General features: G+C 43.1%; 2 protein-coding genes across 2 annotated transcripts; both read left to right on the top strand.

Annotated features, from left to right (window-relative positions):
* Nucleotides 1-5,074: 5,074 nt before the first annotated feature.
* Nucleotides 5,075-6,609, top strand: LOC124676560 (arogenate dehydratase/prephenate dehydratase 6, chloroplastic-like). The gene has a single exon (XM_047212602.1). It carries the CDS (start codon nt 5,119-5,121, stop codon nt 6,382-6,384), a length of 1,266 nt encoding a protein of 421 aa, XP_047068558.1. The 5' UTR covers nt 5,075-5,118; the 3' UTR covers nt 6,385-6,609.
* Nucleotides 6,610-21,384: 14,775 nt separating this feature from the next.
* On the top strand, nt 21,385-22,764 carry LOC124677304 (arogenate dehydratase/prephenate dehydratase 6, chloroplastic-like). The gene has a single exon (XM_047213308.1). The coding sequence runs from the start codon at nt 21,385-21,387 to the stop codon at nt 22,654-22,656; it is 1,272 nt and encodes a 423-aa protein (XP_047069264.1). The 3' UTR covers nt 22,657-22,764.
* Nucleotides 22,765-23,399: the final 635 nt, after the last annotated feature.

Genomic DNA, 23,399 nt, shown 5'->3' with positions numbered 1-23,399 from the left:
ATGACGATGTGCGGGCGCCCCTCATACGGTAGTGCCGGTGCCTATTTGGGGACTGCCGGTGGAGATGTTCTAACTTTACAGTGGGAGCACCAATTCCACGATACATGTTACCCTAGTAAAAAAAACAAGACTCCCTTTCTACGCTGGGGCTAGCGACTACTACCAGCGAGCTCCACACCCTCCTACCCAGTTACCGTGGAAGATCCGAAGATGTTACTTCGACACTTAGACTGTTGATACATGGAAAATGTATTCATAAACTTTGATGATATTGGTATAATATTATGTGACAATTGCATGATATATGATGTTTCGAACATGTTTTACATTGATTTCCAATATTTCTAGAAAGTTCCCATTTATTTGTTATTTACCTTTGAGAGGAAGGAAAAAAACATTTTTATAGTGTTTTTGACTTCTCAAAAGCTATGGGACTTGAAAAGGGCAAGATTAAAGAGCACACTTTGTATTTTTTTAGACGGATCCAACAAGACAAAGTAGAGCATCATGAAGCCAACATACTACAAATGGGGGCCCATGGCATGGCCCTACCCCGGTCGCATCGGTTCATTGATCTCAGACGTCTGATGGTCTTTTTCACTTGATTCTTTCGCACATGGATGTGTTTTAACCTAAAACCACGTATGTATACCCCCTTGTATTTTATTTCGCGATACAAGGAGGCGGATATCGAAAACATGGAAACATAGAGTCCGCAGTCCATCGCCGGAGGAAGATTGAAGGGGGGACCTTTGCCGGAATCGCCCTCGGTGCCCTCTCCTCCACCAACGCCTCCACGCCACTCCCCAACATGAGAGGGAGTAGTCCACTGCCTGGAATTTGGTTTGTGGCAGTATCTTGATCCAATCTCTCGGGGTGCTATCATGTATTAGATCCATATGAGTTGTCCAACAAGATTATGGACATCTTTGTAAAACCTATGGTGGATATTGTGTTATGAGATAGACCGTGAAGTGGAGATGCTTATAGATATGTGTTATGTTCTCGTTCTCGTTCTATACTATAATTTATTGTTGCAAGTTGTATGGGATTTAGAGTGACATTGAAATTTTGGCGGTGGTTGCACTTTATGTCTTAATACTCCCTAGCTTGCTTTCTCATGAACGTGGCCCTGGGAACAATCACCGGGGTTGCATCTATTTATGGCTCTACCCTTTTATGTAATTCATCTACATTAAGTGTATTGGAATATTAAGCAGTGAATGTATTAGGTTGTAACGATAATGAGGGATGTAGCCTAGTGTCAACAAATGAATAGTGTAAGTGCCATAGCACCGCATCTCTTGGTACACACGCACCTATTGAGAATGGAGAACATACTTGGGGCCAAGTGACAATAATGGCATGCTCATGACAAGAACTCTTTTGGTACTTCCCTTCTCAACTTCATGTTTACGATGTGTTGCCCATGTAAATGTTTACCCTTAATTAAAGCATGACAATTGTGTGTGCATGTTCATCTATGATTAACATGGACCACTGCTGAAATAGAGGGAGGGAGAGAGAGATAATGATTAAGTGAACCCGGGTCCATTGTAAGCTATTAGAAATACCTTTTAAATTGCTTGCTTGTTGTTTTACTTTCAGTTTTACAAAACTCATTGCTTGCTTAAAACTAGGAAATTCAATTCGGCTCCCGGGTGCGTATGCTCCCTCTACCAACAAAACATATTTTGAAGTGTGGAAAAATTTTGAAAAAATTCTACATGTACATCTCCATAATATATGTGTATGCGCCAAGTTTCACGAAAAAATAATATTTTTTGTGGCCTATGTAAAAAAAAGAAAACTTATCCTGTGAAAAGCATTGTTTTCAGCACTGAATTTTGTCTTTTTTACACACGTCACATGATAAGTTCATTTTTTATGAAACGACTTTGTGAGCGCGTAGCACGTGAAGATGTACGTGTGAGTTTTTTGTTTCCGTTTTTTTGAAATTTAAAATATGTGTAAGATGCATTTCAAAATATAGGGAGCATATGCTCCCATATTCCAAAACACCACTCCCCTTAAAACTCTAAAATAAACCTTCACCGATTGCATGCTTCAATTGTTTATTGCATACATAACTACATATTGAGATGTACTACATCGTTTGCTTACACTTCAGGGTTATCAACCATCCACAAAGTGTGAATTCCCTAGTTTCCAAACATGTCGTGATATAACTATTGAGCCCACATATTTTCTCCTTAATTATTTTTTCCATGTCCAATTCTCAATAAGAAGTTTGGACAACCATTAATAATAACTATGTTTTTAACCCCAGGTCCTGAAACTTGGCCCCCCTCGTCCTTCGGACGACACACAAGGTTCCATTTAGGTAGTCTATATTTTGTTTTCACTATCACCTTCAAGAAGAACCTAGAAAAGAAAGACTCAAATCTTCATATTGCTCTTAAGAACTTATAAGAAATATAGCATATATCAAAACTGCATTGTTGAATACTTAATTGATGATGACATCACGCCCGCCTACACGTAGGAGTTTTCCTATCCAACTGTTAAGCCATTTCTGTAGGCGTTCCTCAAAAAATTTCCACTTGGAACTTGATAGTCTTAATTAGGATTCCAAATAACTAATGTGGAAGTGGTCCTACTCACATAGAAATATTTTGGCATACTAAGAGGCCTCAAGCTTCTCCGGAGCAAGAAAATCGCTCTTGTGGAAATTAATTTCTAGATCCAAATGTTGCTTGAATGCTGAGAGTTTTCAATTTATTTTCTTATCTTCATCATGGTCATGTTTTATAAAGAGGATCTTGTCATTTGCGACTTTACATATATACTGAAGGATAGAGAGCCCACCATCCACTATATGTGGAACTGGTCACTCAAATTGGCCCTAGTTTTTTGTGCGCTGAATTATAATGGCAAATACATCAACCACAATATTAAATACCATTGTCAATAGAGGATCTCCTTAATAAAGTTTTTTTTATCTGGAAGTAATGAGCCATGTCATCATTGACTTGTATGATTGTACTACCTCCATACACAAAATCATGAATCCAATCATGCCACTTTGTAAAGAAGCCCTTCATTTTAATAACTTCTTTAGGAAAATGCCATTTGACTTTGTTATATGCCTTTTCAAAATATATTTCAAAAAATCACATGATTTATTTTTTGGTATAATTTATTGATTGCTTCATGTATGATCAACACACCAACAAGGATGTTTCTTGATTGCATGAAGGTTGTTTATGTTGGTCAAACCACATGGTCAACCACCAAGCTAAGCTTAATAGTCATGACCTTCAAAAATATTTTGAAGATGACATTGGAAAGGTAGATTGGTCGGTATTATTGCACCCTTTATTCCTCCTTGGTCTTAGGCAACAACTCCCCAAAGTGTTCAATGTTTAATGAACAAAATAGTTCCAAAAGTCACGAAAAGTCACTTTGGCTCTCGAGCACCAGTACTCTCAACATATTAAAAAAACGAAAATTTATATTTCTAGGCCTGGCTAGTGATATATCCCACTAACGTGCAAAATCTCAATTTCAAATGTTTTGTATTCTGAGCTACACAAAAGTAACAAAGCAGGTCTTTTTTAGAGATTTAGAATCACTATGCTAAGATCTTACTTTTGTCATTTTTGTATAGCCCAAACTACAAAAAAAATCAACTGAAAATTCACACGTTTCTGAGATACATTAACTGGCCACATCATGATTTTTCATAATATATTTATATTCAAAACTATGATTCCATTTTTTAAAAATAAAAATGTCACTGGTGTCCATGTGCACCAAATCTCTGTCCCAAGAATCGTCCTTAATCGATTCCCACAATTTTTGGTAGAAATCTTCAAGAAAGCCATTAGGATCGAGGCCTTGTTATGCTCCATCCGAAAAACTACCATTCTCAGCCCCCCTCCCGTGAAATCGAAGGGATGGCCTCCTTGAGGGACTCGTCAAGAGTGAAGTTTCTTCTTGCGGCATCCCAAGTAAGTTCTTATAATTGTTTGTTATATAAGCTTTCAGCTAATCATGTCCCTCCATTGTTCGCCTCATTCCGGTAGAAATTGTAAATGTGAGTATTCCAATCGCGGTTGTTTTCCACTAGCACCTTGTATTATTGGCTCCCTAAACCAAGCTTTGGATTTTGATACCACTTGAGCTCATCCTCACATAAAGATCGTGCAATCTGTTCATTTGACTGGATGTTAAGTTTAAACCCCTGATCATATAGCAGACGTGTTTCCGCAAATTGCTCAAGATCATCAATAATCGCTGAAAATCTTTTTTTTTTGTTTTTCTATAAGACACGGGTGCAAGGCACCCATCCTCTAAGGTGTTGCTGCCATGCCCAATTTTTTATATTCTACCTTTGAACAACACTTCGCCCAACCACGATCCTGCCTCAAACTTCTTTAACCATGTCCTCAAAGCCATCACGGCTTAACCAACCTAATTTTAGTTTGAATTGTGGTTTGTGACAGTGGAGCTTTATGACTCGGTAGTATGTTTGTGTCTTACAAGTATACGCTCTTATATTTGATGCAATGATGACAAGGATCCTTGTTTTGCACGTTTCGAAAATGTGATGAAATGGACTCATATGCTAATCAAACGAGGGCTAAATTATAAGTATTAACATAAGTGGTCAAATATAAACTCACCCAGTAATTTAAAGCAGAAACCCTACGTCCCCTAAATTAGAATATCCGACACATAAAGGACAAGGACAAGCTACTTTGAAGCTCAGTGTGACTTAAGGGAATATACAGTCCAAAGAACTAATATACCGGAGAAACGTATGCACAAACGTGGGAATTACAACTTGGTCTTCGAACAAAAACGTGGGTCATGGCTCAATTATAAATGTTTTGTCCTTCTTCGTGGAAGCCGGTAGCAGGGCACATGCATTGTTCCACGGGGCTAATGGCCCATGAGTCGATCGAATAAGTCGAATAAACAGAGGACCGGAGACCCAATCCAAAAACAGTGCTCCATATATTCCCCTTCCACATCCCACTTCCCCTCTCAGCTTCTCGCTTTGAAGCTGCTTCAGATACCAGTTTAGCAGTTTCAGTTTTTTCGTTACCTGAAAAAGCAACAGAGAAGAAGAGGTAATTGGTGTGGTCAGTCATGGCTGCCATGAGTTTGGTAAAGGCGCCCATTGGTCAGGGTCTTAGGCCGGCGAGCCACAATCCGAGGAGGGGCGGTGGCGTGGTCAGGTCCTCTCTGCAGGGCTCCGTCGTTGCAAGCCGGGCGGAGTGGCTCACTAGCTGTGCCGTGCTCTCCAGCAAGGTGGCCGCGCTCGTCTCCCACTCCACCAACGGCCACGTCGCGGTGGCAGCGGCTGCAAACGGGGCGCTGTTGGACTTGGTCCCTGTGAGCAGTACTAATGGCGGCGCAAGGAACCTGCCGGCACCGCTCCGGATCGCGGACCTGTGCCCCGCGCCGATGCACGGTTCAGAGCTGCGTGTGGCGTACCAGGGTGTGCCGGGGGCGTACAGCGAGAAGGCGGCCGGCAAGGCGTACCAGGGCTGCGACGCCGTCCCCTGCGATCAGTTCGACGTGGCGTTCCAGGCCGTGGAGAACTGGATCGCGGACCGCGCCGTGCTCCCCGTCGAGAACTCACTCGGCGGCAGCATTCACCGCAACTACGACCTTCTGCTCCGTCACCGCCTCCACATCGTCGGCGAGGTGCAGCTCCCCGTGCACCACTGCCTCCTCGCGCTGCCGGGCGTGCGCAAGGAGGACATCACCCGCGTCATCAGCCACCCGCAGGCACTGGCGCAGTGCGAGCACACGCTCACCCGCATGGGCCTCAACGCTGCTCGCGAAGCTTTCGACGACACCGCCGGCGCCGCCGAGTACATCGCCGCCAACGGCCTCCGTGACACGGCCGCCATCGCGTCCTCCCGCGCTGCCGAGCTGTACGGCATGGAGGTGCTCGCCGACGGCATCCAGGACGACTGCGGCAACGTGACGCGGTTCGTGATGCTGGCGAGGGAGCCAATCGTCCCGCGCATGGACCGGCCCTTCAAAACCAGCATCGTGTTCGCCCACGACAAGGAGGGCACCTCCATGCTCTTCAAGGTGCTCTCCGCCTTCGCCTTCCGCGACATCAGCCTCACCAAGATCGAGAGCCGCCCGTACCGGCCGGCCCGCCTTGTCGACGATGCCAGCAGCGGCACGGCCACCAAGACGTTCGACTACATGTTCTACGTGGACTTCCAGGCATCACTTGCCGACCCGCGCGTGCAAAACGCGCTTGCAGAGGTCCAGGAGTTCACCTCATTTTTAAGGGTGCTGGGGAGCTACCCCATGGACATGACTCCCATGACTGCCGGCTCCTCCACCATTATATCATCTAATTCCTCGCCGGCCCCTTCTTCTTCTTGCTAAGAATTATTGGAGCTAGTGAGGAGTACAATCAGCCTAGTAGCGACGTCGATCGGTTAATATATGGTACTGCCGTCCTGCTCGTCGTGTATTGCTGGGAGTGATTCTTCTTTTAGGTATCATCACAACTAGATTAGGGGTGTGCCTTGGCGCATGATCCCGTAGAGTTTGTGCTAATGCTTATTTTGTATAACCTTCTATTAATAATCAGATAAATTCTTTTAAAAAGTGGTCATATTCTACCTGAAGTCGGCACCTTGTGCATTGCTATCATATTCTACATTTAATTTTATAGTTTGTGAACTGCAAACATTTTAGTGCGTTGATCATGAGTTGATTCAGAAACTGCTTTACCTGGAAACATCTTTGACCGAATCAACTGTTTGGTTGTTTTCATACTGTCCTAGATCATACTCTTTGTGTTTGTCATTCTGCAATAATGGATTATCCATGTTAAGTAACGCTCTGTCAATCAAAGCCAATAAAATTTAGAGATTTTGGCGTATGTGAAAATACTCATTTGTTTCATTCTACTAGCAGCTGAAGTGTAGTTTAACATCATAGGCTCCATGTGAATTTGTTGTTCTTGCAAATATAACAAGGAATTGTTCGGTTGGCTGTACTGTGAATTATATTTCTGTGTAGCTGATGTCTACGGGTGCTTCTATTCTTGTAGACATTGTTGGGCCTCCAAGAGCAGAGGTTTGTAGAACAGCAGCAAGTTTCCCTTAAGTGGATCACCAAGGTTTATCGATCTCAGGGAGGAAGAGGTCAAAGATATCCCTCTCATGCAACCCTGCAACCACAAAGCAAGAAGTCTCTTGTGTCCCCAACACACCTAATAGGTGCACTAGTTCGGCGAAGAGATAGTGAAATACAGGTGGTATAAATAAGTATGAGCAGTGGCAACGGCACCAGAAAAGTGCTTTGCTCAGGACCATAAACAAGTAGTAGTAACGCAGCAGTGAGTAACGCAGATAAAACAATGAAACAAGCAGCGATAGCGATATTTAGGAACAAGGCCTAGGGATTAGACTTTCACTAGTGGACACTCTCAACTTTGATCACATAACGGAATAGATAAATGCATACTCTACACTCTCTTGTTGGATGATGAACACCACTAATTGCGTAGGATTACACGAACCCTCAATGCCGGAGTTAACAAGCTCCACAATATTCAATGTTCATATTTAAATAACCTTAGAGTGCATGACAGATCAACACAACTAAACCAAGTACTAACATAGCATGCACATCTGTCACCTTCACACTATGTAGGAGGAATAGATCACATCAATACCATCATAGCAATAGTTAACTTCATAATCTACAAGAGATCATAATCATAGCCTACGCCAAGTACTAACACGGATGCACACACTCGTCACCATTACACCGTGCGGGAGGAATAAAACTACTTTAATAACATCACTAGATTAGCACATAGATAAATTGTGATACAAAACACATTGCAATCATAAAGAGATATAAATAAGCACTTCACTATGCCATTCATAACGGTGAATAAGTATTCGTGAAATATAGCCTAAGAGACCCACACGGTGCACACACTGTCACCTTTACACACGTGGGACAAGGAGTCTCCGGAGATCACATAAGTAAAACCCACTTGACTAGCACAATGACATCTAGATTACAAGCATCATCATATGAATCTCAATCATGTAAGGCAGCTCATGAGATTATTGTATTGAAGTACATATGAGAGAGATGAACCACATAGCTACCGGTACAGCCCCGAGCCTCGATGGAGAACTACTCCCTCCTCATGGGAGACAGCAGCGTTGATGAAGATGGCGGTGGTGTCGATGGAGGAGCCTTCCGGGGGCACTTCCCCGTCCCGGCGGCGTGCCGGAACAGAGACTCCTGTCCCCCAGATCTTGGCTTCGCAATGGCGGCGGCTGATGACCCACAAGTATAGGGGATCGCAACAGTCTTCGAGGGAAGTATTACCCAATTTATTGATTCGACACAAGGGGAGACAAAGAACACTTGAAAGCCTTAACAGCGGAGTTTTCAATTCAGCTGCACCTGGAAACAGACTTGCTCGCAAGAGTTTATCAGTAGTAACAGTTTTATAGTAGTAGCAGTAGTGAAATAACAGCAGCAGAGTAACAAAGACAGCAGTAGTGATTTTAGTAAACAGCGAGGATTAAAATACCGTAGGCACGGGGACGGATGACGGGCGTTGCATGGATGAGAGAAACTCATGTAACAATCATAGCAGGGCATTTGCGGATAATAATAAAACGGTATCCAAGTACTAATCAATCAATAGGCATGTGTTCCAATTATAGTCGTACGTGCTCGCAATGAGAAACTTGCACAACATCTTTTGTCCTACCAGCCGGTGGCAGCCGGGCCTCAAGGGAAACTACTTGGATATTAAGGTACTCCTTTTAATAGAGTACCGGAGCAAAGCATTAACACTCCGTGAACACATGTGATCCTCACGTCGCTACCATTCCCTCCGGTTGTCCCGATTTCGTCACTTCGGGGCCATTGGTTCCGGACAGCGACATGTGTATACAACTTGCGAGGTAAGATCATAAACAATGAATATCATGATGAAACAATAACATGTTCAGATCTGAGATCATGGCACTCGGGCCCTAGTGACAAGTATTAAGCATAACAAGTTGCAACAATATCATAAAAGTACCATCTACGGACACTAGGCACTATGCCCTAACAATCTTATGCTATTACATGACCATCTCATCCAATCCCTACCATCCCCTTCGGCCTACAGCGGGTGAATTACTCACACATGGATGGGGGAAATATGGCTGGTTGATGGAGAGGCGTTGGCGGTGATGGCGGTGATGATCTCCTCCAATTCCCCGTCCGGCGGAGTGCCGGAACGGAGACTTCGGCTCCCGAGACGGAGTTTCGCGATGTGGCGGCGTTCCGGAGGGTTTACGGCGACTTCGACTTCTCTCCGTGCGTTTTTAGGTCGAGGCGAATAAGTAGTCCGAAGGAGGGCGTCGGAGGCCAGCCGAGGGGGCCACACCACGGGCCGCGCGGGCCCCCCCGGACCGCGCCGCCCTATGGTGTGGGGCCCTCGGGCCTCCACCTTACTTGTCCTTCCGGCTCCGTCGGCATTCGGGAAAATAGGCCCTTTCGTCAAAATCCCGAGGTTTTTCCCGAAAGTTGGATTTCGCACAAAAACGAGACACCGTAACGGTTCTCTGAAAACAGCGTTAGTCCGTGTTAGTTGCATCCAAAATACACAAATTAGAGGCAAAACAATAGCAAAAGTGTTCGGGAAAGTAGATACGTTTTGGACGTATCAACTCCCCCAAGCTTAGCTTATTGCTTGTCCTCAAGCAATTCAGGTTAACAATCGAGCGATAAAAGAACTTTCACAAACACATTTGCTCATATGATGTATATATTCTCATGATATGGCTAATACTTAAGCGATTCATAATAAGATACATGCGAGTAAGATCATCTAACAGCTATGTCAATCATGAAGAGGTACCAACAATTAATAACAAGCATCATGAATCATGTATATAAGCAGGATTGCAATGTTCATAAGAGAGTATGATAAAGTGGTATCTCGCTTGCCTGTATTTGATCGGCAAAACATAAATACCCGGGCACCTCTGAAGTTCATAGAAAGACTAGAAGTAGTGATTGTCAAAGATAAAAGCATCAAAGTTAAACCACAATCAATCATATTTTGAGACAAGCATATTATACTAAGAATGACAGTTGTGCTCTCAAGAAAGTGCTCAAAGAAAGGATGGAGACACAACATAAAAGTAAAAGATTGACCCTTCGGAGAGGGAAGCAGGGATTAACATGCGCTAGAGCTTTTCATTTGTAAGGCAGGAGTAAAATTATTTTGAGAGGTGTTTGTTGTTGTCAACGAATGGTAATGGGTACACCAACTACCTCGCCAACCGGACTTTCAAGAGCGGCTCCCATGATTTATCTGCATTTTTATGTGGCACTCCTTCCAACCTTTCTTACACAAACCATGGCTAACCGAATCCTTCGGGTGCCGTCCAACAATCACAAACCATGGAGGAGTGTCTATTTAAGTTAATTAATTCGGTACTGGGAATCCCATTGCCAGCTCTTTTTGCAAAATTATTGGATAAGCGGATGTGCCACTAGTCCATATGAGAGTCCGTCAAAAGTAAATGACAAGGTTGAAAGCTAAACACCACATACTTCCTCATGAGCTATGAAACATTAACACAAATTGAGAAGCATTTTGAAGGTTTTAAAGGTAGCGCATGAGAATTTACTTGGAATGGTTTGAAATGCCATGCATAGGTATTTATGGTGGACACTCTGGAATAACTTGGTTTTCATGTGTTCGGAGGCACGAGCAGCGTTCCCGCTCAGTACAAGTGAAAGCTAGCAAAAGACTAGGGAGCGACAAATCAAGAGAGCGATGAATTGTCATAATCATGCTTGCGGCAAAATAAATTAACTGGGGCATAAAAGTGATACAAGAACTCTGAAGCAATGTAAATCATGGAGGCTTAATTGACTTTTGTTCAGTCATATGCATGCGTGAGCATGTGCCAAGTCGATATAAAATGAATTATTCAGAGGAGGATACCACAATGCCATACTTACTTATGAATAAAACAATGCAAGCAAACATCCATGACATGCTACTCATATTAATAAATTGGAGCTAAACATGAGAGATCATGAACTACTAGACTTTCTTAAATAACATATACCTCACATGAACCAACTAAGCATGCTCACATGGATGAGTATATGTACAAAAATGAAAACAAATAGAGTTCATACCAGCCTCTCACCACAATCGGATTGTCGTAGATCGTCATTATTGCCTTTTCACTTGTGTAGCTTGGATAATATGAAATGAAAACCACGCTCCAGTCACCAAAGACCATTGAACTCATAATGAACTTTACAAACCAAAGAAGAACAGCAAATATTTTTGGTGTTTTCGAATTTGAGAACAAGAACAAAAGGAAACAAGCAAGCAAAGCAAAATCTTTTTGGGTTTTCTTATAGCAAACTAGCAATAGCAAATAAAGCGAAACAAATGCAAGAAACCAAGATAAACAAATGATGAAGAGAAACAGCAGAAATATTTTTGGTCTTTTTGTGTTTTAGGAAAGAAACAAAGTGAAAGCAAGAAATAGCAAACTAAAAGAAACACAGAAAAGCGAGATGGCAGAAATCTGCCAAAACCTGACAGCAGTTCAGAAATCGATTTTTACAAAAATCTTACGTTGCTCAGTTCAAAAAGTGTTCAACTAATGAAAGTTAGATAACAACCTGGGGAATCCGCACAAAAATTGGCTTCGCAAAATAACGTTCTGTCTGCGCGCACGAATTTTTACGGTAACAGCCCAGAATCTGTTTTCAGGCAGCACTTCCCCAAATATCATCTTCCTCTCATTAGAAAACCACTCAAAGAGACTATACAAGTATCCAGCAACCATAATATGCAAAGAATGAGTGATGCCGGTATACCTCCCCCCAAGCTTAGGATTTTGGCCTAAGTGGTGTTCAACCCCATCGAGACCATGAGGTAGTATCTCCGTGGTACGACGAAGATGGATCATATTCCGGGTATGTGCTAGAAGAAGCACCCGGATACGTGACGGTGTAATCGTAGGAGGGCTCGGCGTCCTCGGAGTCATGCTGCTGGTGGAAATCTTGTATCTTCATATGTTCATCCACCTCCTCCTTAGTGCCCGACCATGGTTGCCTGTCAATATCGAACAAACCTGGTCGGGGAAAAGGGATTTCTTTCTCATCCCCGTCGAGCAAACAACATTCTATAGGCCATATTATCTAAAGTAGACTCGGTGGTAAAAAATGATGGCTTTTCATAGCAATGATATCAAGCCTCCTAGGGGTTAATGGCACATCATTAGGATCAATAGGAAGCTCTAAATGTGTTAAAATGCGCAGTGCAATAGTTCCTCCAAAAATAGGCCCCTTGGTAGACAAGCGGCGAGCAATAAGAGAACCAAGATGATAAGATGTCCGTCCAGTAAGTGCAATATTCAAGAAAGCAAGATGGTAACTAGAAATATTGCTAGTGTTCTCCCTACCAAGTATGCTAGTAGCAACGTAATATGCAAAATATTTAATGGCGGGGAGTTGAATGTTCCTTATCTTGCCCCGCTGAATGGTGCGACAATCATCGTTGGTAATCCCTCGATAGAGCTCCAACAAGTCCCGGGGGTTGTCATCGATCCTCCTTGCTGTACCTACAGGGGCAATATCCAATGCACAACAAAGTTCTTCCAATTCCATAGTAACAGGAGTACCATAGATCTTGAATGCAACTGTCGGATTATATTGCGTGTTTTGGAACTTGAAGCTCTCGACAAAAAATTTGGTGAGCATGTAGTATTGCTCCCTTTCATCTCCAACGTAGGTGGCTAAGCCCGCCCTGTTGACAAGGGTGAATAAATCATCCAATATCCCTGCATTTGTCAGAAAATCATAACATGGGAAGGATGAGGCATTAGGAGCCCCATTGTCCTCTTCGGGCGCGAAGCTAGGCGCGATGATGTCCTCATTGTACGACCGCCTAATTTGGGTGGCGGTCCTAGAAGGCCTCCGGTGCTGGTTGTTCCTTTCTTGAACAATTCTCCAAACTTGAACTTCTTCATTTTCTGAAATTTTCAACAATCAATATAAAACTTGATTTGGTGACATATAATTGAGGGGAACTACCATAGGAACTTGCTAGAGTACTAATCATGCATCAAAACTAGTTTCTACCACTTAGAACAAGCATGCAAGCTCACTAAACATGTTACCTACAGCAGCAAAATATTCAAGATATACTCAACCAAACAAAATTCTATTTGGATAATCGAAGGAGTCACATACCGGAGAGCAAATGTGCCAAATTTCAAACAGAAATCTGGGCTGAGCAAAGAGATCGAAAAATCCCGAGCTCTTGAGCAAAAACGCGAGTGAGAGAAAGTTGGTTCGAGTTTTTTCGGGAGAGAGAAGATGCTGGGAGAAAGAGATGAAGTAGTGGGGCAAGGAGGGGCCCACACCACAGGGTGGCGCGCCCCCCTCCTTGGCCGCGCCGGCCTGTGGTGTGGCACCCTGTGGTGCCCCACAGGTCATCCTCTAGTGCTCCCAGGTGCCTCGTCGAAAAATAGGACCAACGGTGTAATTTTCGTGAATTTTTGAAAACTTTGAAAAATGCACATTTCTGGGTATTAAGTTTATTATTACTGGCCAGGAAATTTTTTTTTTTGAAATCTCAAATCAACTAAGAAACTTTGCAAAATAAAAATGCTACAACAACTAAAGCAAGAGGAGGAAGAAAGAGATGTTGTTTACCTCCTCTATGCATATAAAAGGTATTTGTTAACAAGGTTGATCAAGTCTTGCCACCAAATAAATTTTACACAGCATATGAAGAAATAAACCTCAAATCAATCATGTTACCTTGAATTGTATTGATATGGATCCAATCACAAGAGTTTGATATTCTTCTTTAGGCTCATATATAGGACAATCGATGGTTCCCACTTTGATAGTTCTCACATGAGAAATTGTATTAACTCCGCACGCTTTTTCAATCCTCTTGGGGAAATAGACGGTGTGTTCCTTATCATCAACATTGAAAGTAACCTTTCCTTTATTGCAATCAATAACAGCCCCTGTGGTGTTAAGAAAAGGTCTCCCAAGAACAATAGACATATTATCATCTTCGAGCATTTCCAACACAACAAAATCAGTTAATATCAAGCAGTTATTAGTAACTTGAACAGGAACATCCTCACATATACCAACAGGAATAGCAGTAGATTTATCAGCCATTTGCAAAGATATATCAGTAGGTATCAACTTATCTAAGTAAAGTCTCTTATTAAGAGAAAAAGGCATAACACTAACACCGGCTCCCAAGTCACATAGAGCAGTTTTAACATAATTATTCTTAATAGAACAAGGAATAGTAGGTATACCTGGGTCACCCAACTTCTTTGGAACTTTGCCATTGAAAGAGTAATTGGCAAGCATAGTAGAAATTTCCTCATTGGGGATTTTCCTTTTGTTAGTAACAATATCTTTCATATACTTTGAATAAGGAGGCAATTTAATAGCATCAGTCAAAGGGATTTGCAAGAATAAAGGTTTCATCCAATCACAAAATTTATTATAGTGTTCTTCTTCCTTTGATTTTAGTTTCTTAGCAGGAAAAGGCATTTGCTTTTGCACCCAAGGTTCTCTTTCATTACCATGTTTCTCAGCAATAAAATCTTCTTTAGTATACTTTTTATTTTTAGCATGCTTTTCGGGTTCTTTTTCAACCTCTTCTTTATCAGGAGTATCATTCTTATCATTATCTTTATCATGTTCATTACCACTTTCGGTTTCAGCATCGAAATAGAAATACTATTGGGATCATTAACAGGTTCAGAGGATTCTACAACATTTTTATGTTTCTTCTTCTTTTTCTTAGATGGAGCACTAGTTTTAGTTTGTTGAGAATCTTGTTCAATTCTTTTGGGATTCCCTTCAGGATATAGAGGATCCTGGGTAGAGACACCACCTCTAGTTGTTACTTCATAAGCATGTTTTTCTTTAGCATTATTTCCTAGCAAGTCATTTTGCACTTTAGTGAGTTGATCAATTTGAGTTTGAACCATATGAAAATGTTTAACAAGCATCTTAACATCATTGGAGGTTCTCTCCACAATATCATGCAATTGACTAATAGCTTGAGAATTTTCCATTAGATGATTCTCTACCCTCATATTAAAATTTTCTTGCTTAACAATATAATTCTCAAACTCATCTAAGCATTGCGCAGGAGGTTTTGAATACGGAATATCTTCCCTAGTAAAGCGTTGAAGGGAGTTTACCTCAATCATGGATGAAGGGGAATTATCTCACATATATCTTCTATGGGAGGTAGATTCTTCACATCTTCAGATTTAATACCTTTCTCCTTGAGAGACTTCTTGGCTTCCCTCATATCTTCATCATTCAATTTAATTAAACCCCTCTTCTTCACTATTGGCGTTGGAGTTGGTTCAGGCGTAGTCCAATCATCATAATTCCGGCCTATTTTAGCCAATAATTCTTGAGCGTCGTCTGGAGTTCTTTTCCTGAAAACACAACCAGCACAACTATCCAGGTATGCCCTAGACTCAATGGTTAGTCCACTATAAAATATATCAAGTAAATCATGCTTTTCCAAATCATGGTCGAGCGGAGCTCTAATAAGAGAGCAAAATCTCGCCCAAGCCTCGGGCAATTTCTCTTCATCTCCCCGATCAAAATTATAAACTCTCTGCAAAGCGGCATGTTGAGCACTAGCGGAAAGTATTTTCGAAAGAAAACAGCAAGCAATTCTTTTGGACTTTTAATAGAACTAGGTGGCAAACTATTATATCAAGTTTTAGCGTCATCCTTTAATGAGAATGGAAAGATTTTAGCAACAAAGTAAGTACGCTTCTTAACATCATTAGCAAACAAACTACTCAAGGTAGATAACTCAGTCATGTGTTCAACAACACTTTCTTTTTCAGTACCACAAAAAGGTGTTTTCTCAACAATAGCTATATGAGATAGATCAAGAGAAAAATCATAATCTTTATCCCTAATGTGTATAGGAGATGTGGCAAATTTAGGATCAGGAGACAGTTTATATCTAACAGTATGTTACGCAAGCAATTTTTTAATTTTTCTTGCATCGGTAGTAGCATGGCATTTTTCAATAAAATCATCATCAAGTTCCACATAATCTTCATCAAGATCATCACTAGAGTATTCAAGTTCAGGTGAATTAACGGGTGTAGTAGCATCGGGAGTTTTAGTATTTTCAATTTGTCTAGATCTAGCAATTGAAGCATCTAGAAAAGTTCCCAATGAACCACTATCATCAAGCACAGCAGAAATATTATCGGTATTATGAGAGTTTTCGGATTCAGGCAGAAGTACCAAGCAAGCGAAGCATGTGGCGGTGAAACAAGTTTATCAATCACAGATGGTGAATCAAGAGCAGCAGAGGTACTCAGAGTTGTACCTTTTCTTGTAGTGGATGGTAATATGGCGACCTTAGTATCGCGAGTTTTACACATGATGGAGAATTTGCAGCGAACAATATCAATCCAAGTGAACTTCCAAATAAAGCTATGCTCCCCGGCAACGGCGCCGTGAAAATAGTCTTGATGACCCACAAGTATAGGGGATCGCAACAGTCTTCGAGGGAAGTATTACCCAATTTATTGATTCGACACAAGGGGAGACAAAGAACACTTGAAAGCCTTAACAACGGAGTTGTCAATTCAGCTGCACTGGAAACAGAACTTGCTCGCAAGAGTTTATCGAGTAGTAACAGCTTTATAGTAGTAGCGATGAGTGAAATAACGAGCAGCAGAGTAACAAAGACAGCAGTAGTGATTTTAGTAAACAACAGGATTAAAATATCGTAGGCACGGGGACGGATGACGGGCGTTGCATGGATGAGAGAAACTCATGTAACAATCATAGCGAGGGCATTTGCGGATAATAATAAAACGGTATCCAAGTACTAATCAATCAATAGGCATGTGTTCCAATTATAGTCGTACGTGCTCGCAATGAGAAACTTGCACAACATCTTTTGTCCTACCAGCCGGTGGCAGCCGGGCCTCAAGGGAAACTACTGGATATTAAGGTACTCCTTTTAATAGAGTACCGGAGCAAAGCATTAACACTCCGTGCACACATGTGATCCTCACGTCACTACCACTCCCTCCGGTTGTCCCGATTTCGTCACTTCGGGGCCATTGGTTCCGGACAGCGACATGTGTATACAACTTGCGGGTAAGATCATAAACAATGAATATCATGATGAAACAATAACATGTTCAGATCTGAGATCATGGCACTCGGGCCCTAGTGACAAGCATTAAGCATAACAAGTTGCAACAATATCATAAAAGTACCATCTACGGACACTAGGCACTATGCCCTAACAATCTTATGCTATTACATGACCAATCTCATCCAATCCCTACCATCCCCTTCGGCCTACAGCGGGGGAATTACTCACACATGGATGGGGGAAACATGGCTGGTTGATGGAGAGGCGTTGGCGGTGATGGCGGTGATGATCTCCTCCAATTCCCCGTCCCGGCGGAGTGCCGGAACGGAGACTTCTGGCTCCCGAGACGGAGTTTCGCGATGTGGCGGCGTTCTGGAGGGTTTCTGGCGACTTCGACTTCTCTCTGTGCGTTTTTAGGTCGAGACGAATAAGTAGTCCGAAGGAGGGCGTCCGAGGCCAGCCGAGGGGGCCACACCACAGGGCCGCGCGGGCCCCCTGGGCCGCGCCGCCCTATGGTGTGGGGCCCTCGGGCCTCCACCTTACTTGTCCTTCTGGCTCCGTCAGCATTCTGGGAAAATAGGCCCTTTCGTCAAAATCCCGAGGTTTTTCCCGAAAGTTGGATTTCGCACAAAAACGAGACACCGAACGGTTCTGCTGAAAACAGCGTTAGTCCGTGTTAGTTGCATCCAAAATACACAAATTAGAGGCAAAACAATAGCAAAAGTGTTCGGGAAAGTAGATACGTTTTGGACGTATCAGCGGCTCTGGAAGGTTTCTCGTACCGTGGCTTTTCCGTCTCGTGGTTTTAGGTCGAGGGCCCTTAAATAGGCGAAGAGGCGGCGTCAGAAGGTCGAAGGGGCGTCGACACTATAGGGGTGCGCGGGCCCCCCCTTGGCCGCGCCGGCCTAGGGTTTGGTGGGCCTGTGCCCCCTGTCTGGCGGTTCTCGTGTGTTCTGGATGCTTCCGGGCAAAATAGGAACCTGGGCGTTGATTTCGTCCAATTCCGAGAATATTTCGTTACTAGGATTTCTGAAACCAAAAACAGCAGATAACAGGAACTGGCACTTCGGCATCTTGTTAATAGGTTAGTTCCAGAAAATGCATGAATATGACATAAAATGTGCATATAACATGTAGATATCATCAATAATGTGGCATGGAACATAAGAAATTATCGATACGTCGGAGACGTATCAGTAGCATCATCTCACGTGCAAACAAAGACTCTATTTTTTTATATGCAAACGTCTTTTGCTTGAATTTTTTGCTGAGAGATGGTAAACGATTTGTTTTGTTACAGTACTCGTATACACTAAGTCTAGTTAAAAGTCGGAAAACCATGGCTGCCTTTTTCTTCAATTTAAGCAGAGTGCTGCAATTCCCTTTACCCACGCTTCAAGTTGAGAGGATTATGCTTGCTATGCTGAATCCATTGTTTCACTTTTAAGTGTCATGGTTGGTTTGCTAACTCAAACTCTAGATTGTTAGGTTTCTTTGCAATTAATTATCAATTTACTTTTCTCATTTCTACTCTCACTTTGATGTGTGTCAATTTTATACACACTGAACAAAAAAAAAATCCTGAACTTTCATCTGTTAACTTTTTTCTATCATTAGCTCAGTCTCTTCTTCAGTTCATCTATGTATCATTTAAGCTTTTTCTTCATTCTTCCTTATTTATCTTCTTTACTCTTTGAGTCTCTTAGTTATCTCATTTTTGTTCTGTCATCATTCTCTGTTTCAGTTCATCTTTCTCTGTTTCTCACTGTCATAATTTATTCTCTTTCTCTGTTTCAGTTCATCTATCTTTGTTTCTCGGTGTCGGTGCTTTATAGCTCAGTCTCTTATTTTCTCAGCCCTCTATCTCTTGGTGCAGATTTTCTTAGTCTCATTCTTTCTTCGATAACTCATTTATTCATTCTTTAGTGTTTCAGTTTTCCAGTCCAAGGTACTTCTTTCTTCTCGTCCATTAGTTCTTCGGTATCTTAGTTTATTTTTTCAATATTTTATTTTATCGATCTTCTCTATCTTGCAAAATATTATTTTATTTCCCCATTCTTCATTCTCAATATCGCTCCCACTAGCATTTTATTGTTCTCATTTTCTAAGTCCTCTCCATCTCTCGGTGCAGGTTTGCTTATTCTCATTACTTCTTTCCTTCAGCCATTTAGTTTTTCAGCTGAATTTGCCTATTTAAAGTTATTTTACAAGTCTTTCTTCCGATTGTCATTCGTTCTTCAATCTTTCATTACTTCTTTCTTCAGTCTTTCAATCTTATTTTTGGTTCGATAGCCCGTTCTAATCTTGAGAGAAGTACTCTTATCATTCAGTCTAATATTTATTTATTAGTCTGCTCATTCTTATTTGTATGATATAATAAGAGTATCATATAGAGATGTTTCAGCATGAGGACATGTTCATAATGGATCGATCAAAGTTAATTATGATGATGTGTTCTCGCCGTTGCATGGCAGTGGCGCTTCCAGAGTTGTCGTGAGAAGCGATTGCGGGCATCATTGCAGCTAGGTGGCATTGGTGTCTAGCTTTTCAAAATTCTCTCAGAGCGGAGATGATAGCTTCGACGGACGAGGTTCAGCGAGCACAACATGTCAACCTGAACAAGGCAATATTCAAAACGGACTACTAACAAATCCGGGTGTCATTTGTGGAACTAAGGGAGTGTAGCAGGCATTACTCCAATTCTGAATCACCAAAAACGGACGCTGTCGGTCTTTTATTTTCCAAGCTGTTTCTTTCTTCATTTCTCTATGTTCTCAGTCTTATCATTACTATGTTCTTTATTTGCTCAGTCATTTCCCAAAAATGCAGATTCTCTCTTTATCCAGGCGCTCCAGCCCCTCCAAGATTGGTAAACTTATGTGGTATTTCACCATGTGTAGAATTTCTCTAATGAAGCATTGGCTCTTTCCAGGGCTTACATCTGCCCATTATAGTCTCCATCAGCTTTTACTCCAAGTTGTATTTCTTCATACATTATGTTGGCAAACCCTGTTTTTCAGTTGTTACTATCTCAGGTTCAGTTTATCACTTACTTCTTTCTTAGTCACTATTTGTATAGTCAAGTGAATTTTGTGTTTGTTGCCATGATATTAGCCCCTATCAGCCCCTATCAGTTTATCACTTAATCCTCAGCCTTTTGTAGAAATAGCCGAGTGTTGTTTGTTTACATAGCCTCTTCTTCTTTAGAGGGTGGGAGATATTGATCTCTCTTCCTACCTCGGTGATACTGGCGCATTAGCTCTCTTGGTTTTTAGAATCTTTATACGTAAGCATCTTTCACTCTGAGGTTCTCTTATTACATTTTTCAATTGGTCCATTTACTAGGAGCATACTATCTATTGGTATTATACCATTGGTGTTCATTTGCACATTTTTGACCGCACATATTGTTTCAGACCTTTCTTCAGTACCATTTGTTGCTATCTTTTGATCTACCCCTGTTTGCTGAGTTGGCAGTCACTTCCTAAAAAATTGATAGCTTGTGGGGGTTCAGAGATTATATCAGGCTGGAACTTCTAGCAGTATTGTTGCTTTTCCAGCTATTCGTATTCCACTGCAGTCAGTCATATGCACATTTTTCATTCTATGTTATGTGGTACAGACTTCAATGTTTGCTTTCACTATGTACCTTGTCTCCCAACAACAACATTGCTGCCCTAATCTATTGGTGTTTCGTTATTGTTAGTAAATCCACATTTGGTCAGTGTATCTTGTTCAATGCTTGCTTGGTCCACAGGGGGTCCCATTATTAGCAACCATTTTACATATCTCCTTTAACTCTGAAGGCATTTTTTGTGCTTCATACCTGACATTTGCTTCAACGGCAACAACAAAAGAACATGCTCTCTTCTTTTATACCTGACATTAGCAGGGCACATGCATTGTTCCACGGGGCCAATAGCCCATGAGCCGATTGAATAATAGGCCGAACCGGAGACCCAATCCGAAAACAGTGCTTCATATATCCCCCTCGAATAATAAGTCGAACCGGAGACCCAATCCGAAAACAGTGCTTCATATATCCCCCTGCACATCCCACTCCCCATCTCAGATTCTCGCTTTGAAGCTGCTTGAGAATTGAGATACCAGTTTAGCAGTTTCAGTTTTCTGACTTTGGTTACCAGAAAAGCAACTGAGGAGAAGGGTTAATTAGAGTCATGGCTGCCGTGAGTTTGGTCAAGGCGCCCATTAGCCAGGGTTTTAGACCGGCGGGCCACAATCCGAGGAGGGGCAGTGGCGTGGTCAGGTGCTCTCTGCAGGGCGCCGTCATTGCAAGCCGGACGGAGTGTCTCGACAGCTGTGCCGTGCTCTCCAGGAAGGTGGCCGCGCTCGTCTCCCACCCCACCAACGGCCACGTTGCGGTGGCAGCGGCAGCGGCTCCAAACGGCGCGATGCTGGACTTGGTCCCTGTGAGCAGTATTAATGGCGGCTCAAGGAACCTGCCGGCACAGCTCCGGGTCGCGGACCTGTGCCCCGCGCCGATGCACGGTTCAGTGCTGCGTGTGGCGTACCAGGGTGTGCCGGGGGCGTACAGCGAGAAGGCAGCCGACAAGGCGTACCCGGGCTGCGACGCCGTCCCCTGCGACCAGTTCGACGTGGCGTTCCAGGCCGTGGAGAACTGGATCGCGGACCACGCCGTGCTCCCCGTGGAGAACTCGCTCGGCGGCAGCATCCACCGCAACTACGACCTCCTTTTCCGTCACCGCCTCCACATCGTTGGCGAGGTGCAGCTCCCCGTGCACCACTGCCTCCTCGCGCTGCCGGGCGTGCGCAAGGAGGACATCACCCGCATCATCAGCCACCCGCAGGCGCTGGCGCAGTGCGAGCACACGCTCACCCGCATGGGCCTCAACGCTGCTCGCGAAGCTTTCGACGACACCGCCGGCGCCGCCGAGTACATCGCCGCCAACGGCCTCCGTGACACGGCCGCCATCGCGTCCTCCCGCGCTGCCGAGCTGTACGGCATGGAGGTGCTCGCCGACGGCATCCAGGACGACTGCGGCAACGTGACGCGGTTCGTGATGCTGGCGAGGGAGCCAATCGTCCCGCGCATGGACCGGCCCTTCAAAACCAGCATCGTGTTCGCCCACGACAAGGAGGGCACCTCCATGCTCTTCAAGGTGCTCTCCGCCTTCGCCTTCCGCGACATCAGCCTCACCAAGATCGAGAGCCGCCCGTACCGGCCGGCCCGCCTTGTCGACGATGCCAGCAGCGGCACGGCCACCAAGACGTTCGACTACATGTTCTACGTGGACTTCCAGGCATCCCTTGCCGACCCGCGCGTGCAAAACGCGCTTGCAGAGGTCCAGGAGTTCACCTCATTCTTAAGGGTGCTGGGGAGCTACCCCATGGACATGACTCCCATGACTGCCGGCTCCTCTACCATTATATCATCTAATTCCTCGCCAGCCCCTTCTTCTTCTTGCTAAGAATTGTTGGAGCTAGTGAGGAGTACAATCAGCCTAGTAGCGACGTCGATCGGTTAATATATGGTACTGCCGTCCTGCTCGTCGTGCATTGCTGGGAGTGATTCTTCTTTTACGTATCATCACAATACGCTGTAATTAGGAGAGTGGCTTTTCCACGTGGATGCACACCCTCTCTTTCCTCTTTAGTTTGTGGCTTTTCTCGACAATTTATCAGATATGCCTACTCTCTTTCTTTCATAATTTATCAAACCTGTGCAGATTTTAAACTGGATGTCCGATTTACAAAACCATTTGAATATCTGAGTTTTTAGTGAAGAGAGCTTCAAAACGAGACTTATATCGAATATATTATGACAATATTTAAAAATCAACTTTGAATCCTAGTGAAACTTGGTACTCCCTCTGGCACTAAATACTTGTTGCGGATTTAAGCAAATTATAGGATAAATATCTGTAGGTTCACTGAACCTGCGGCAACTATTTAGGGCTAGAGGGAGTGTAACTTTTATGACACCTAGTGAAAATTTATCCTGAAAACAGCTTGTTTCACTATCTTTCAAACTTTATGAATTTTGTGTTTTACCATAATCTTAGCTTATGTTGGACGCGTTTGCTAAATATCAGATAACAAACACTTCAATGTTGCTTCACTAGGTTTCATTGTGACATTTCATTATGTTTTGGAATTTGGGTTTTCAATTTTCGAGTGTCGGGTTTTCAATGTTGCCAGCCGTGGCACCACA

Source organism: Lolium rigidum, chromosome 7 (assembly GCF_022539505.1).
Source record: "Lolium rigidum isolate FL_2022 chromosome 7, APGP_CSIRO_Lrig_0.1, whole genome shotgun sequence".
Taxonomy (NCBI): domain Eukaryota; kingdom Viridiplantae; phylum Streptophyta; class Magnoliopsida; order Poales; family Poaceae; genus Lolium; species Lolium rigidum.
Note: the sequence above shows the minus strand (reverse complement) of the source record. Positions and strands in the feature narration are given on the sequence as shown.

Bases quoted from the DNA above. Each gene is read 5' to 3' on its own strand.
- LOC124676560 (XM_047212602.1), top strand. From the start codon at position 5,119: ATGGCTGCCATGAGTTTGGTAAAGGCGCCCATTGGTCAGGGTCTTAGG.
- LOC124677304 (XM_047213308.1), top strand. From the start codon at position 21,385: ATGGCTGCCGTGAGTTTGGTCAAGGCGCCCATTAGCCAGGGTTTTAGA.